The sequence below is a fragment of the Chamaea fasciata genome, unplaced genomic scaffold (assembly GCF_029207755.1).
Source record: "Chamaea fasciata isolate MVZ Bird 193981 ecotype frontalis unplaced genomic scaffold, bChaFas1.0.hap1 SCAF_887, whole genome shotgun sequence".
Classification (NCBI taxonomy): domain Eukaryota; kingdom Metazoa; phylum Chordata; class Aves; order Passeriformes; family Sylviidae; genus Chamaea; species Chamaea fasciata.
In genome coordinates, this window is record NW_027094972.1 from 6553 (window position 1) to 23425 (window position 16873).

Genomic DNA, 16873 nt, shown 5'->3' on the forward strand with positions numbered 1-16873 from the left:
CCTGGGGACACTCGGGGGACACGTGGGGACACGTGGGGACACTCGGGGACACTCGGGGGACACTCGGGGGACACTCGGGGACATCCAGGGGACACCCAGGGGACACCCGGGGACACGTGGGGACATCCAGGGGACACCTGGGGACACTCGGGGACACTCGGGGGACACTCGGGGACATCCAGGGGACACCCAGGGGACACCCGGGGACACTCGGGGACACCTGGGGACACTCGGGGACACTCGGGGACACGACCACCCCCGCTGGCTCCCCCGCCCCCCGTTTACGACACCGCTCCCCCCCTCCCACCTCGGCTTTGCGACAGCGGCGCTTGGCGGTCGCGCCCGGCGGCGGCGGCGGCGCTTTGCGGCCCGGCCATGGCGGAGGGAGAGCGGGCGGGGAGCGGCGGCGGAGCCGGCCCCGGGCGGCCCCCGAGCCCCGCCGAGCTCGAACGGGCCGAGGAGCTCAAGGCCCGCGCCAACGAGTTCTTCAAAGGTACCGGCGGGGACCGGGGGCCGCCGGGGACGGAGTCGCGGCGGGGAACGGCGGGGAACGGGGGCTGCCAGATAGGGAGCCACGAGGGGTAATGAGGGCTGCCAGATAGGGAGCCGCTGAGGGCAGTGCGGGGTAACGGGGCTGCCAGATAGTGAGCCACGGGGGGTAATGGGGGCTGCCAAATTGTGAGCGACGGCGGGTAACGGGAGGTAACGGGGCTGCCAGATTGGGATCCATTCGGGGTAATGGAGGCTGCCAGATGGTGAGCTGTAGCCGGTAACGGGGCTGCCAGATCGGGATCCGTGGAGGGCAATGGGGGCTGCCAGATAGGGATCTATAGGGGACAGGGGGGGCTGCCAGATTGGGATCTATAGGGGACAGGGGGGCTGCCAGATTGGGATCTATAGGGGACAGGGGGGGCTGCCAGATTGGGATCTATAGGGGACAGGGGGGGCTGCCAGATTGGGATCTATAGGGGACAGGGGGGGCTGCCAGATTGGGATCTATAGGGGACAGTGGGGACTGCCAGATTGGGATCTATAGGGGACAGGGGGGGCTGCCAGATTGGGATCTATAGGGGACAGGGGGGGCTGCCAGATTGGGATCTATAGGGGACAGTGGGGGCTGCCAGATTGGGATCTATAGGGGACAGGGGGGGCTGCCAGATTGGGATCTATAGGGGACAGGGGGGGCTGCCAGACTGGGATATATAGGGGACAGTAGGGGCTGCCAGATTGGGATCTATAGGGGACAGTGGGCGCTGCCAGATTGGGATCTATAGGGGACAGTGGGGGCTGCCAGATTGGGATCTATAGGGGACAGTGGGGGCTGCCAGATTGGGATCTATAGGGGACAGTGGGGGCTGCCAGATTGGGATCTATAGGGGACAGTGGGGGCTGCCAGATTGGGATCTATAGGGGACAGTGGGCCCTGCCAGATTGGGATCTATAGGGGACAGGGGGGGCTGCCAGATTGGGATCTATAGGGGACAGGGGGGGCTGCCAGATTGGGATCTATAGGGGACAGTGAGGGCTGCCAGACTGGGATCTATAGGGGACAGGGGGGGCTGCCAGATTGGGATCTATAGGGGACAGGGGGGGCTGCCAGATTGGGATCTATAGGGGACAGTGGGGGCTGCCAGATTGGGATCTATAGGGGACAGTGGGGGCTGCCAGATTGGGATCTATAGGGGACAGTGGGCCCTGCCAGATTGGGATCTATAGGGGACAGGGGGGGCTGCCAGATTGGGATCTATAGGGGACAGGGGGGGCTGCCAGATTGTGATCTGTAGGGGACAGTGAGGGCTGCCAGACTGGGATCTATAGGGGACAGGGGGGGCTGCCAGATTGGGATCTATAGGGGACAGGGGGGGCTGCCAGATTGGGATCTATAGGGGACAGTGGGGGCTGCCAGATTGGGATCTATAGGGGACAGTGGGGGCTGCCAGATTGGGATCTATAGGGGACACTGAGGGCTGCCAGACTGGGATCTGTAGGGGACAGTGGGGGCTGCCAGATTGGGATCTATAGGGGACACTGAGGGCTGCCAGACTGGGATCTGTAGGGGACAGTGGGGGCTGCCAGATTGGGATCTATAGGGGACAGGGGGGGCTGCCAGACTGGGATCTATAGGAGACACTGAGGGCTGCCAGACTGGGATATATAGGGGACAGTGGGGGCTGCCAGATTGGGATCTATAGGGGACACTGAGGGCTGCCAGACTGGGATCTGTAGGGGACAGTGGGGGCTGCCACACTGGGATCTATAGGGGACAGTGGGCGCTGCCAGATTGGGATGTATAGGGGACAGTGGGCGCTGCCAGATTGGGATCTATGGGAGGGGGTCACTCCTGACCTTTGGGGTCTGGCCACTCCTGACCTTTGGGGTTCTGGCCACTCCTGACCTTTGGTCTCTGGTCACTCCTGACCCTTGGGATCTGGCCACTCCTGACCTTTGGGATCTGGTCACTTTTGACCCTTGGGGTCTGGCCACTCCTGACCTTTGGGGTCTGGCCACTCCTGACCTTTGGGGTCTGGCCACTCCTGACCTTTGGGTTCTGGTCACTCCTGACCTTTGGGGTCTGGCCATTCCTGACCTTTGGGGTCTGGTCACTCCTGACCTTTGGGGTCTGGCCATTCCTCACCTTTGGGGTCTGGCCACTCCTGACCTTTGGGGTCTGGCCACTCCTGACCTTTGGGTTCTGGTCACTCCTGACCTTTGGGGTCTGGCCACTCCTGACCTTTGGGTTCTGGTCACTCCTGACCTTTGGGGTCTGGCCACTCCTCACCTTTGGGGTCTGGTCATTTCTGGTCCTTGGGATCCAGCCCCTCGCGGTATCCGCTCACTCCCAATCTTCAGAGTCCGGCCCCCCCCCGACCCTTGGGCTCCACCCACCCCAATCCTTTAGCCCCCGCCCCCCCAAATCTCCCTCCCCGCGCCCCAGGGAAGGACTACGAGAACGCGGTCAAGTTCTACAGCAGCGCCATCGAGCTGAACCCCGGCAACGCCATCTACTATGGCAACCGCAGCCTGGCCTACCTGCGCACCGAGTGCTACGGCTACGCCCTGGCCGACGCCACGCGCGCCGTGCAGCTCGACGCCAAGTACGTCAAGGGCTACTACCGCAGGGCGGCCAGCAACATGGCCCTGGGCAAGTTCAAGGCCGCCCTGCGCGACTACGAGACGGTGAGAGCGCGGCGAGGGCAGGGGAGGGGATGTCTCGGGGGTCAGCGTGTGCTCCCTGGGGTCAGGGGAGGGTTAGGGACACCCCTGGGGTCAGCGTGTGCTCCCTGGGGTCAGCGTGTGCTCCCTGGGGTCAGGGGAGGGTTAGGGACACCCCTGGGGTCAGCGTGTGCTCCCTGGGGTCAGCGTGTGCTCCCTGGGGTCAGGGGAGGGTTAGGGACACCCCTGGGGTCAGCGTGTGCTCCCTGGGGTCAGTGTGTGCTCCCTGGGGTCAGGGGAGGGTTAGGGACACCCCTGGGGTCAGTGTGTGCTCCCTGGGGTCAGTGTGTGCTCCCTGGGGTCAGTGTGTGCTCCCTGAGGTCAGTGTGTCCACCTTGGGGTCAGTGTGTGCTCCCTGGGGTCAGTGTGTCCTCCCTGGGGTCAGTGTGTGCTCCCTGGGGTCAGTGTGTGCTCCCTGAGGTCAGTGTGTCCACCTTGGGGTCAGTGTGTGCTCCCTGGGGTCAGTGTGTCCTCCCTGGGGTCAGTGTGTCTTCCCTGGGGTCAGTGTGTCCACCCTGGGGTCAGTGTGTGCTCCCTGGGGTCAGTGTGTGCTCCCTGAGGTCAGTGTGTCCACCTTGGGGTCAGTGTGTGCTCCCTGGGGTCAGTGTGTCCTCCCTGGGGTCAGTGTGTCTTCCCTGGGGTCAGTGTGTCCACCCTGGGGTCAGTGTGTGCTCCCTGGGGTCAGTGTGTGCTCCCTGGGGTCAGTGTGTCCTCCCTGGGGTCAGTGTGTGCTCCCTGGGGTCAGTGTGTCCTCCCTGGGGTCAGTGTGTCTTCCCTGGGGTCAGTGTGTCCACCCTGGGGTCAGTGTGTGCTCCCTGGGGTCAGTGTGTGCTCCCTGGGGTCAGTGTGTCCTCCCTGGGGTCAGTGTGTGCTCCCTGGGGCCAGTGTGTCCTCCCTGGGGTCAGTGTGTGCTCCCTGGGGTCAGTGTGTGCTCCCTGGGGTCAGTGTGTCCTCCCTGGGGTCAGTGTGTGCTCCCTGGGGCCAGTGTGTCCTCCCTGGGGTCAGTGTGTCCACCTTGGGGTCAGTGTGTGCTCCCTGGGGTCAGTGTGTCCTCCCTGGGGTCAGTGTGTGCTCCCTGGGGTCAGTGTGTGCTCCCTGAGGTCAGTGTGTCCACCTTGGGGTCAGTGTGTGCTCCCTGGGGTCAGTGTGTCCTCCCTGGGGTCAGTGTGTCCACCCTGGGGTCAGTGTGTGCTCCCTGGGGTCAGTGTGTGCTCCCTGAGGTCAGTGTGTCCACCTTGGGGTCAGTGTGTGCTCCCTGGGGTCAGTGTGTCCTCCCTGGGGTCAGTGTGTCTTCCCTGGGGTCAGTGTGTCCACCCTGGGGTCAGTGTGTGCTCCCTGGGGTCAGTGTGTGCTCCCTGGGGTCAGTGTGTCCTCCCTGGGGTCAGTGTGTGCTCCCTGGGGTCAGTGTGTCCTCCCTGGGGTCAGTGTGTCTTCCCTGGGGTCAGTGTGTCCACCCTGGGGTCAGTGTGTGCTCCCTGGGGTCAGTGTGTGCTCCCTGGGGTCAGTGTGTCCTCCCTGGGGTCAGTGTGTGCTCCCTGGGGCCAGTGTGTCCTCCCTGGGGTCAGTGTGTGCTCCCTGGGGTCAGTGTGTGCTCCCTGGGGTCAGTGTGTCCTCCCTGGGGTCAGTGTGTGCTCCCTGGGGCCAGTGTGTCCTCCCTGGGGTCAGTGTGTCCACCTTGGGGTCAGTGTGTGCTCCCTGGGGTCAGTGTGTCCTCCCTGGGGTCAGTGTGTCCACCCTGGGGTCAGTGTGTGCTCCCTGGGGCCTGTGTGTCCTCCCTGGGGTCAGTGTGTGCTCCCTGGGGTCAGTGTGTGCTCCCTGGGGTCAGTGTGTCCTCCCTGGGGTCAGTGTGTCCACCTTGGGGTCAGTGTGTGCTCCCTGGGGTCAGTGTGTCCTCCCTGGGGTCAGTGTGTCCACCCTGGGGTCAGTGTGTGCTCCCTGGGGCCAGTGTGTCCTCCCTGGGGTCAGTGTGTGCTCCCTGGGGTCAGTGTGTGCTCCCTGGGGTCAGTGTGTCCTCCCTGGGGTCAGTGTGTCCACCCTGGGGTCAGTGTGTCCTCCCTGGGGTCAGTGTGTCCTCCCTGGGGTCAGTGTGTGCTCCCTGGGGTCAGTGTGTCCTCCCTGGGGTCAGTGTGTCCACCCTGGGGTCAGTGTGTCTTCCCTGGGGTCAGTGTGTGCTCCCTGGGGTCAGGGGAGGGTTAGGGACACCCCTGGGGTCAGTGTGTCCTCCCTGGGGTCAGCATGTCCATCCTGGGGTCAGTGTGTCCACTCTGGGGTGTCCCCACACCCTGAGGGGATGTCCCCAGCCGTCCCCACACCCTGTGGCCGTGTCCCCAGCTGTCCCCACACCCTGTGGCCGTGTCCCCACACCCTGTGGCCGTGTCCCCAGCTGTCCCCACACCCTGTGGCCGTGTCCCCAGCTGTCCCCACACCCTGTGGCCGTGTCCCCACACCCTGTGGCCGTGTCCCCAGCCGTCCCCACACCCTGTGGCCGTGTCCCCACACCCTGTGGCCGTGTCCCCAGCCGTCCCCACACCCTGTGGCCGTGTCCCCACACCCTGTGGCCGTGTCCCCAGCCGTCCCCCAGCTGAGGCCGTGTCCCCGGGCCGCCCCCGCAGGTGGTGAAGGTGCGGCCCAACGACAAGGACGCCAAGCTCAAGTACCAGGAGTGTCACCGCATCGTCAAGCAGAAGGCCTTTGAGCGCGCCATCGCCAGCGACGAGCACAAGCGCTCCGTGGTCGACTCGCTGGACATCGAGAGCATGAGTGAGACCCCCACCCGCACCCGGGGGGGCCGCGGCGACGGGCCGGGGGGGTCACCTGGGGCTCCCTGGGGGTCCCTGCGAGGGGCTGGGGGGTCATTGGGGGTCACTGGGGGTCACAGGTAGGGGCTGGGGGCTCACCTGGAGGTCACAGGGAGGGGCTGGGGGTCACCTGGGGGTCCCTGGGGGTCACTGGGAGGGGCTGGGGGGTCACCTGGGGGTCACTGGGAGGAGCTGGGGTCTCCATGATGGTTTCCAAGGGGGTCTGAGGTCCCCATGAGGGTCTCTGGGAGGGTCTGGGGTCCCCACGCTGTCCCCACACTGTCCCCACGCTGTCCCCACGCCGTCCCCACTCTGTCCCCACGCCGTCCCCACGCTGTCCCCACTCTGTCCCCACCCTGTCCCCACACTGTCCCCACTCTGTCCCCACTCTGTCCCCACTCTGTCCCCACCCTGTCCCCACACTGTCCCCACTCTGTCCCCACCCTGTCCCCACGCCATCCCCACACTGTCCCCACACTGTCCCCACTCTGTCCCCACCCTGTCCCCACACTGTCCCCACTCTGTCCCCATTCTGTCCCCACACTGTCCCCACTCTGTCCCCACTCTGTCCCCACGCCATCCCCACGCTGTCCCCACTCTGTCCCCATGCTGTCCCCACGCTGTCCCCACTCTGTCCCCACGCTGTCCCCACTCTGTCCCCACGCCGTCCCCACACTGTCCCCACACTGTCCCCACTCTGTCTCCATTCTGTCCCCACTCTGTCCCCACTCTGTCCCCATTCTGTCCCCACACTGTCCCCACTCTGTCCCCACTCTGTCCCCACGCCATCCCCACGCTGTCCCCACTCTGTCCCCACGCTGTCCCCACTCTGTCCCCACTCTGTCCCCACTCTGTCCCCACGCTGTCCCCACTCTGTCTCCATTCTGTCCCCACTCTGTCCCCACGCCATCCCCACGCTGTCCCCACTCTGTCCCAACGCTGTCCCCACGCTGTCCCCACTCTGTCCCCACTCTGTCCCCACGCTGTCCCCACTCTGTCCCCACTCTGTCCCCACGCCATCCCCACGCTGTCCCCACTCTGTCCCCACTCTGTCCCCACGCTGTCCCCACTCTGTCCCCACTCTGTCCCCACGCCATCCCCACCCTGTCCCCACGCTGTCCCCACTCTGTCCCCGCTCTGTCCCCGCTCTGTCCCCACTCTGTCCCCACGCCATCCCCACGCTGTCCCCACGCTGTCCCCACTCTGTCCCCACTCTGTCCCCGCTCTGTCCCCGCTCTGTCCCCACTCTGTCCCCACGCCATCCCCACGCTGTCCCCACTCTGTCCCCACTCTGTCCCCACGCTGTCCCCACGCCGTCCCCACCCTGTCCCCACGCCGTCCCCACGCTGTCCCCACGCTGTCCCCACTCTGTCCCCACTCTGTCCCCACGCTGTCCCCACGCCGTCCCCACCCTGTCCCCACTCTGTCCCCACGCCGTCCCCGCAGCCATCGAGGACGAGTACAGCGGCCCCAAGCTGGAGGACGGCAAGGTGACGCTGGCCTTCATGAAGGACCTCATGCAGTGGTACAAGGACCAGAAGAAACTCCACAGGAAATGCGCCTACCAGGTACCCCCAAAAAACCCCCCAAAAAACCCCCGCCCCCCACCCAAAACCCCCGTGCTGTCCCCAGATTGTCCCCACATGTCCCCACCCCGCAGATCCTGGTGCAGGTGAAGGAGGTGCTGGCCAAGCTGCCCACCCTGGTGGAAACCACGTTGAAGGAGGTGGGTGGTGGAGGGAAAAAAAAAAAAAAAAAAATCCCCCCTACCCCCCCCCCCAAAAAAAATTTATCCCGGGACCCCCACCCGGGTGACACCGAGCTGGGGGTGACACCGGTGCCACCGCGCAGACGGAGAAGGTGACGGTGTGCGGGGACACGCACGGGCAGTTCTACGACCTGCTCAACATCTTCGAGCTCAACGGGCTGCCCTCCGAGGCCAACCCTTACGTATCCACGCGCCGAGGGGACGCGGCTCTTTGGGGACACGGGGGCGGGGCACGCTGGGGGACGCTGCCGCCGGTCGTTGTCCTCAACCCGCCGGTGACAGATTTTCAACGGGGACTTTGTGGACCGCGGCTCCTTCTCGGTCGAGGTCATCCTGACGCTCTTCGGTTTCAAGCTGCTCTACCCCGACCACTTCCATCTGCTCCGGGGTAATTCCAGAGTCTGGGGGGGTGACCCCCGAGACCCCCCGCCCCGGGCTGGGTTTGGGGAGGGGGGTGTCCCCACCGATGTCCCCCGTTGTCCCCCGTTGTCACCGGTGGGTCTCTGTCTGGCGGTGCGCGTTGAGTGGCGTGGATTTCTTTGCGGCCGATCTCGTAAAGGAGTTTTTGTCGCCGGCTCGTCCCTGTCCCCTTGGGGTGGGTGGCATCTGTGTCCTCTTGGGGTTGGGGACATTGCTGTCCAGTTGGGGACATCGCTGTCCCCCGTTGGGGTTGGTGGCATCCCCGTCCCTTGGGGTTGGGGGCGTCCCTGTCCCATTGGGGATGTCCCTGTCGTGGTGCCACATCCTGGCGTGGTGTCCCCTCTGTCCCGTGTCCCCGGCAGGGCGCAGGGCCCTGTCCTGTGTCACAGGGCCACAGCCCTTGTCCCCAACCCTTGCTCCTTGTCCCCTGTCCCTCCTGGGGTCATTGTCCCATGTCCCCCATACCCATATCCTTGGGACTGTCCCAGCCCGGGCTCTGGGGGAGTCCCCTGTCAGTGTCCCCAGTCCCCATCAGTGTCCCCAGGGGTGGCAGTCGTCCCCAGGCCCCGTCAGTGTCCCCAGGCCGTGTCAGCGTCCCCGTGTCCCCGCAGGGAACCACGAGACGGACAACATGAACCAGATCTACGGCTTCGAGGGCGAGGTCAAGGCCAAGTACACGGCGCAGATGTTCGCCCTCTTCAGCGAGGTCTTCGAGTGGCTGCCGCTGGCGCAGTGCATCAACGGCAAAGTGCTGGTGAGGGGACACCGCGGGGACATCGCCACCCGCCGGGGTCACTATCTGGCAGCGCCCGTTGGCCCCCGTGGATCTGGATTTGGCAGCCGGGGCTGGCTCACTATCTCGCAGCTGGCGTTGACGGGAATGGGTCTCTATTTGGTGGATCAGTATCTGGCAGCGCCGGTGGTTTGAATGGCTCCCTTTTTGGCAGCCCCCGGAAAATGGGGGGGGGGGGGCTTTGAGCCCCCCATCCCTGTCCCCATTGGGGGGGTCCCTGTCCCCGCTGGGGGGTCCCTGGGAGAGTTTGGGGAGTCCCTGTCCCCATTGGGGGGGTCCCTGTCCCCGCTGGGGGGTCCCTGGGAGAGTTTGGGGGGTCCCTGTCCCCATTTGGGGGGGTCCCTGTCCCCGCTGGGGGGTCCCTGGGAGAGTTTGGGGGGTCCCTGTCCCCATTGGGGGGGGTCCCTGTCCCCGCTGGGGGGTCCCTGGGAGAGTTTGGGGGGTCCCTGTCCCCACTGGGGGGGGTCCCTGTCCCCGCTGGGGGGTCCCTGGGAGAGTTTGGGGGGTCCCTGTCCCCATTGGGGGGGTCCCTGTCCCCATTGGGGGGGTCCCTGTCCCTGCTGGGGGGTCCCTGGGAGAGTTTGGGGGGTCCCTGTCCCCCATTGGGGGGGTCCCTGTCCCCGCTGGGGGGTCCCTGGGAGATTTTGGGGTGTCCCTGTCCCCATTGGGGTGTCCCTGGGAGGGTTTGGGGGGGGTCCCTGTCCCTTTGGGGTTTGGGGTGTCCCTGTCCCCATTGGGGGGTCCCTGTCCCCATTGGGGTGTCCCTGGGAGGGTTTGGGGGGTCCCTGTCCCTTTGGGGTTTGGGGGGGGTCCCTGTCCCCACTGGGGTGTCCCTGTCCCCATTGGGGTGTCCCTGGGAGGGTTTGGGGTGTCCCTGTCCCTTTGGGTTTGGGGTGTCCCTGTCCCCATTGGGGGGTCCCTGTCCCCATGGGTTTGGGGTGTCCCTGGGAGGGTTTGGGGTGTCCCAGTCCCCTTTGGGGTCGTCGGGGTGTCCCTGTCACAAGCTGGGGGGGGTTCCTTCCCTCCCCAGGCTCTTGCGGGGGGGGGGGGTCCCTTGTCACCCCCTCAGTGTCAGGACGGGCCATTGTCCCCCCTGTCCCTGCTGTCCCCCTGTCCCTGCTGTCCCTGTTGTCCCCTCTGTGTCCCTGCTGTCCCCCCGTGTCCCCAGCACGTGTCCCCCTGTCCCTGTTGTCCCCTCTGTGTCCCTGTTGTCCCTGTCGTCCCCCCGTGTCCCTGTTGTCCCCACTGTCCCCGCCGTGTCCCCAGCACGTGTCCCTGTCCCCAGATCATGCACGGGGGGCTCTTCAGCGAGGACGGGGTGACCCTCGATGACATCCGCAAGATCGAGCGGAACCGGCAGCCGCCGGACTCAGGTGGGACAGGGACAATTCCCCCTTGGGATGTCCCCAACGTGTCCCCAGGGTGTCCCCAGCGTGTCCCCAGCCAGGGGCTGAGCTGTGACACCCCCTGTGTCCCCCCCCCCCCAGGGCCGATGTGTGACCTGCTCTGGTCTGACCCCCAGCCCCAGGTGAGCTGTGACCTCCCCCCTGGGGATGTCCCCAAGGTGACCCCAAGGTGTCCCCAGGGCCGGGGGATGTCCCCAAGGTGTCCCCAGGGCTTGAAAATGTCCCCTGGGTGTGTTCCCAGTGTCCCCAGAACAGGCGGTCGGTCAGCAAGAGGGGGGTCAGCTGCTGTGTCCCCAATGTCCCCAAGGTCCCCGATGTCCCCAAGGTCCCCGATGCCCCCGATGTCCCCGATGTCCCCAATGTCCCCAATGCTCCCAATGCTCTCAATGCCCCCAATGTCCCCAATGTCCCCAATGTCCCCAATGCCCCCGATGCCCCCAATGTCCCTGATGTCCCCAATGTCCCCAATGTCCCCGATGCCCCCAATGTCCCTAATGTCCCCAATGTCCCCAAGGTCCCCAATGCCCCCAATGTCCCCAATGCTCCCAATGCTCTCAATGCCCCCAATGTCCCCAATGTCACCCATGCCCCCAATGTCCCCAATGTCCCCAATGCCCTCAATGTCCCCAATGCCCCCAATATCCCCAATGCCCCCAATGTCCCCGTGTCCCCAATGTCCCCAATATCCCCAATGTCCCCGATGTCCCCAATGTCCCCGATGTCTCCAGTGTCCCCAATGTCCCCAATGCCCCCAATGTCCCCGTGTCCCCAATATCCCCAATGTCCCCGTGTCCCCAATATCCCCAATGTCGCCCATGCCCCCAATGTCCCCGATGTCCCCAATGTCCCCGATGTCCCCCATGTCCCCAGAACGGCCGGTCGGTCAGCAAGAGGGGGGTCAGCTGCCAGTTTGGCCCCGATGTCACCAAGCGCTTCCTGGAGCGGAACCGCCTGGAGCTGATCATCCGCAGCCACGAGGTGAAGCCCGAGGGCTACGAGGTGGCGCACGACGGCCGCTGCGTCACCGTCTTCTCCGCCCCCAACTACTGGTGAGGGGACACTGGGGACACGGCGGGGACGTCGTGGCCGCGTGGCCTCGGGTTTGTCACCGGGCGTCACCTCGGGGCGGCGTCCCCTGAGCTGAGGTGGCTCCTTGGTCGTGTCACCGGGTGTGACAGCTGGGCCAGGTGTCCCCTGGGTTTGGTCCTCAGTGTCCCCCTGACCTGCAGTGTCCCCAAGCACAGTGTCCCCTGAGCCACGTTGTCCCCTCAGTCCTGTCCCCAGGTGTCCCCAAGTGTCCCATCCCTGGCTGTCCCCCCACCTCGGTGGCCATCAGGGGCTGTGCTCTGACGTCCCCAAGTGTCCCCAAATGTCCCCAAATGTCCCCTGCAGTGACCAGATGGGCAACAAGGGCTCCTACATCCACCTGCGGGGCAGCGACCTCCGCCCCGACTTCCACCAGTTCACAGCAGTGGTGAGTCTGGGACCCCCAAATCCAACCCAGGGACCCCCAAAATCCACCCAGGGACCCCCAAATCCACCCAGGGACTCCCAGAATCCACCCAGGGACCCCCAAATCCAACCCAGGGACCCCCAAATCCACCCCAGGGACCCCCAAATCCACCCAGGGACTCCCAGAATCCACCCAGGGACCCCAAATCCAACCCAGGGACCCCCAAAATCCACCCAGGGACCCCAAAATCCACCCAGGGACTCCCAGAATCCACCCAGGGACCCCCAAATCCAACCCAGGGACCCCAAATCCAACCCAGGGACCCCAAAATCCACCCAGGGACTCCCAGAATCCACCCAGGGACCCCAAAATCCCACCCAGAGACCCCCAAATCCAACCCAGGGACCCCCAAAATCCACCCAGGGACCCCAAAATCCACCCAGGGACCCCAAAATCCAACCCAGAGACCTCCAAATCCAACCCAGGGACCCCCAAATCCAACCCAGAGACCCCCAAAATCCACTCAGGGACCCCAAAATCCCACCCAGGGACCCCAAAATCCAACGCAGAGACCTCCAAATCCAACCCAGGGACTCCCAAATCTAACCCAGGGACCCCCAAATCCAACCCAGAGACCCCAAATCCAACCCAGAGACCCCCAAATCCAACCCAGGGACCCCCAAAATCCTCCCTAGGCTTATTTGGGGGGGGTCCTGTTATTACGGGGTCTCCAGGGGTTATTTGTGGGGTTTTTTTTTGGGGGGGCTCTCATCCTTTTGGGGGGGGTTCCCAGGAATTGTTTGGGGGTTTTTTTGGGAGGGTCTTATCCTATTGGGGGAGGTCCCCAGGAGTTATTTGGGGGCTTTTTGGGGGGGGGTCTCACCTTTATGAGGGGGTCCCCAGGGGTTATTTAGAGGGATTTTGGGGGGGGGGGGGGTGTCACCTTTATGGGAGGGTCCCCAGGGGTTATTTGGGGGGTTTTTTTGGGGGGTCTCATCTTTATGGGGCGACCTCAGGAGCTTTTTTTTGGGGGGGGTCTCAGGGTCAATCCGGGTAGGGAATTCGGGGTGGGTGGACCCCCCCCTGAACCCCCTTTTTTTTTCCCCCTGCCCCCCACCAGCCTCACCCCAACGTCAAGCCCATGATGTACGCCAACACCCTCCTGCAGCTGGGCATGATGTGACCCCCCCGAGGGGGTCCCCACGACCCCAAAAACCAACCCCGACCTCCCCCCCCCCCCCAAAAAAAAAAAAAAAAAACCAAACCCCCTCGACCCCCTGCACCCCCCAGGGGGGTTTTAATATATTGGAAGATTGTATTTATTCCCTTTCCCTCCCCAGTTTGCTCCCAGTCGCTCCCAGTTTGGGGCAGGAGGGGGCTGGGGGCGGCACCTGCCGGGGGGTTGGGGGAGGAGGGGGAGGGGAGGGGGTCGTGCAAATGGGGGGAGGGGGAGTCCCCTCTGCTGCTCCTCCCCCTCCCCCCCCCCAAAAGAAAACGAGCAATAGGAGGAGGAGGGGAGGGGGAGGGTCCCGTGCCGCCCCTCCCCCTCCTCCTTTCCTCCCTTCCCTCCCCCCTCCCCCCCCCCCCGCCGTGCGGTTTTACCATCTCTGTAATTAATTAATCACGTTCAATAAAGTTAATTAAAAGTCGTTCGTGGGGGGGAGGGGAGGGGGGTCGCTTCCCGGCCGCCGCTGGGGGGCGCTGTGCGCCGGGGGGGGTCGCGGGCCGGTAGGGGGCGCTGTGGGCCCGGGTGACGGTTGCCATGGAAACCACGCCCCCTCCTCCCCCCCTCGTTGTTGTTGCCATGGAGATGGGAATGGAGGGCGGGGACCCCAAAAATTTCACTGGGGACCCCCAAATCCCAACCCCGGCGACCCCAAAATCCTCCTTGGGGACCCCCAAAACCTCACCCAGGGACCCCAAAATCCTCCTTGAATGCCCCAAACGTTCCCCGGGGACCCCAAAATCCTTCCTGGATACCCCAAACCTCCCCCGGCGACCCCAAAATCCTCCTTGGGGACCCCCAAAATCTCACCCAGGGACCCCAAACCCCACCCCGGGACCCCCCAAACCTCCCCCGGGGACCCCAAAATCCTCCTTGGGGACCCCCAAAACCTCACCCAGGGACCCCAAAATCCTCCTTGAACGCCCCAAACGTCCCCCGGGGACCCCAAAATCCTTCCTGGATACCCCAAACTTCCCTCGGGGACCCCAAAATCCTCCTTGGGGACCCCCAAAATCTCACCCAGGGACCCCAAACCCCACCCTGGGCACCCCAAACCTCCCCCGGGGACCCCAAAATCCTTATTGGACACCCCAAACCTCCCCCGGGGACCCCAAAATCCTCCTTGGACACCCCAAACCTCCCCCGGGCATCCCAAAATCTCCCCCCCCCCCCCATCCCAGTTCAGAGCGCCCCAAATCCCACCCTGGAGCCCCCCCGAAACCTCCAGAAGTTTCTTGAAGCCGCTCAGCCAATAGGAGAGCGGAGCGCCGCCGCCAGTCACTCCTCTCAGCCAATGGGAGAGCGGAGCGCCTGCGCTGGTCCCGCCCCCCCCCGCCCGCCAGCGTCGGACGGGTCCGAAACCTCTGGGAGTGACCCCAAAATCACATCGGGACACCCCAAAATCACAGCGGAACACCCCAAAATCACAGCGGAACACCCCAAAATCACATCGGGACACCCCAAAATCACAGCGGAACACCCCAAAGTCACAGCGGGACACCCCAAAATCACATCGAAACACCCCAAAATCACAGCGGAACACCCCAAAATCACATGGGGACACCCCAAAATCACATGGGAACACCCCAAAATCACATCGGGACACCCCAAAGTCACATCGGGACACCCCAAAATCACAGCGGAACACCCCAAAATCACATGGGGACACCCCAAAATCACAGCGGAACACCCCAAAATCACATCGGGACACCCCAAAGTCACAGCGGGACACCCCAAAATCACATCGGGACAACCCAAAATCACAGCGGAACACCCCAAAATCACAGCGGAACACCCCAAAATCACAGCGGGACACCCCAAAATCGCATCGGGACACCCCAAAATCACAGCGGGACACCCCAAAATCACATGGGGACACCCCAAAATCACATGGGAACACCCCAAAATCACATCGGGACACCCCAAAGTCACATGGGGACACCCCAAAATCACAGCGGGACACCCCAAAATCACATCGAAACACCCCAAAATCACAGCGGAACACCCCAAAATCGCATCGGGACACCCCAAAATCACAGCGGGACACCCCAAAATCGCAGCGGAACACCCCAAAATCACATGGGGACATCCCAAAATCACAGCGGGACACCCCAAAATCGCATCGGGACACCCCAAAATCACAGCGGGACACCCCAAAATCGCAGCGGGACACCCCAAAGTCACATGGGAACACCCCAAAATCACAGCGGGACACCCCAAAATCACATCGAAACACCCAAAAATCACAGCGGAACACCCCAAAGTCACATGGGGACACCCCAAAATCACAGCGGGACACCCCAAAATCACATCGGGACACCCCAAAATCACAGCGGAACACCCCAAAGTCACATGGGGACACCCCAAAATCACAGCGGGACACCCCAAAGTCACATGGGAACACCCCAAAATCACAGCGGAACACCCCAAAGTCACAGCGGAACACCCCAAAATCGCATCGGAACACCCCAAAGTCACATGGGAACACCCCAAAATCACAGCGGAACACCCCAAAATCGCATCAGAATGACCCAAAAATCACATCGGAATGCCCCGAAATCCCGTTGAAAGGGCTCGAAATTCCCTCGGAAATAACGCGAAACCTCCTCGGATGGACCCAAACTCGCATCGGGTGACCCCAAAACCGCATCCGAACAACCCGAAACCACGTCAGGAGAACCCCAAACCCCCTCGGATGGACCCAAAATCCACTTGGATGGGCCCAAAACCCCCACGGATGGAGTGGCCGCCTACTCTGAGGGCTGTGAGTCCCATCGGAGGGGCTCGAAACCCTCCCGGAAGAGCCCGAAGCCCCTCGGAGAGATCCGAAGCCTCCTCAGGAGGGGCTGAAGGGCCCAAAACTCCTCAGGGTGGATCCAAAATCCCCTGGGGAAGGGTCTGGAAGCGTCTCGGATGCATCCAAAATCCCATGGAAAGGAGCCAAAATCCCATTGAAAGGTTCCAAAATCCCGTTGAAAGGACCCAAAATCCCGTCGAAAGGACCCAAAATCCCCTCGGAGGGATTTGAAACCCCTTGGAAAGGATCCCAAACCCTCTCAGAGGGTTCCAAGCCCCCTGGAAAGGATCCCAAATCCCTTGGAAAGGATCCCAAATCTCCTCGGAGGGCTCCGAACTCCCTGGAAAGGATCCCAAATCTCCTTGAAAGGATCCAAAACCCCCTCAGCTATTTCCCCTATATCCCCTATAGCCCCCATAGCCCCTATAGCCCCCATAGCCCCTATATCCTCTATAGCCTCTATATCACCCATAGCTCCTATATCCTCTATAGCCCCTATAGGGCCCATAGCCCCCCATAGCCCCTATAGCGCCCATAGCCCCCCATAGCCCCCATAGCCTCTATAGCCCCTATAGCCCCTATATCCCCCATAGCCCCTATAGCCCCCATAGCCCCTATACCCCCTATAGCCCCCATACCCCCTATAGCCCCTATAGCCCCTATATCCCCCATAGCCCCTATATCCCCTATAGGCCCTATAGTCCTCATAGCCCCTATAGCCCCCATAGCCCCTATAGCCCCTATAGCCCCTATATCCCCCATAGCCCCTATACCCCCTATAGCCCCTATACCCCCTATAGCCCCTATAGCCCCTATATCCCCCATAGCCCCTATATCCCCTATAGGCCCTATAGTTCTCATAGCCCCTATATCCCTTATATCCCCCATAGCCCCTATAGCCCCTATAGCCCCTATAGCCCCTATACCCCCTATAGCGCCCATAGCCCCCCATAGCCCCTATATTCTCTATATCCCCTATAGCCCCTATAGTCCCCATAGC

At 63.3% G+C, this 16873-nt stretch overlaps 1 protein-coding gene across 1 annotated transcript; it reads left to right on the top strand.

Annotated features, from left to right (window-relative positions):
• The first annotated feature begins 367 nt into the window (after positions 1 to 367).
• Positions 368 to 13041, top strand: PPP5C (protein phosphatase 5 catalytic subunit). The gene is made up of 13 exons (XM_066209361.1): positions 368 to 493; positions 2936 to 3177; positions 5826 to 5973; positions 7458 to 7579; positions 7672 to 7737; positions 7863 to 7961; positions 8062 to 8167; positions 8811 to 8953; positions 10278 to 10365; positions 10480 to 10520; positions 11269 to 11447; positions 11791 to 11872; positions 12972 to 13041. Exons 1-13 carry the CDS (start codon positions 376 to 378, stop codon positions 13032 to 13034), a joined length of 1497 nt encoding a protein of 498 aa, XP_066065458.1. The 5' UTR covers positions 368 to 375; the 3' UTR covers positions 13035 to 13041.
• Positions 13042 to 16873: the final 3832 nt, after the last annotated feature.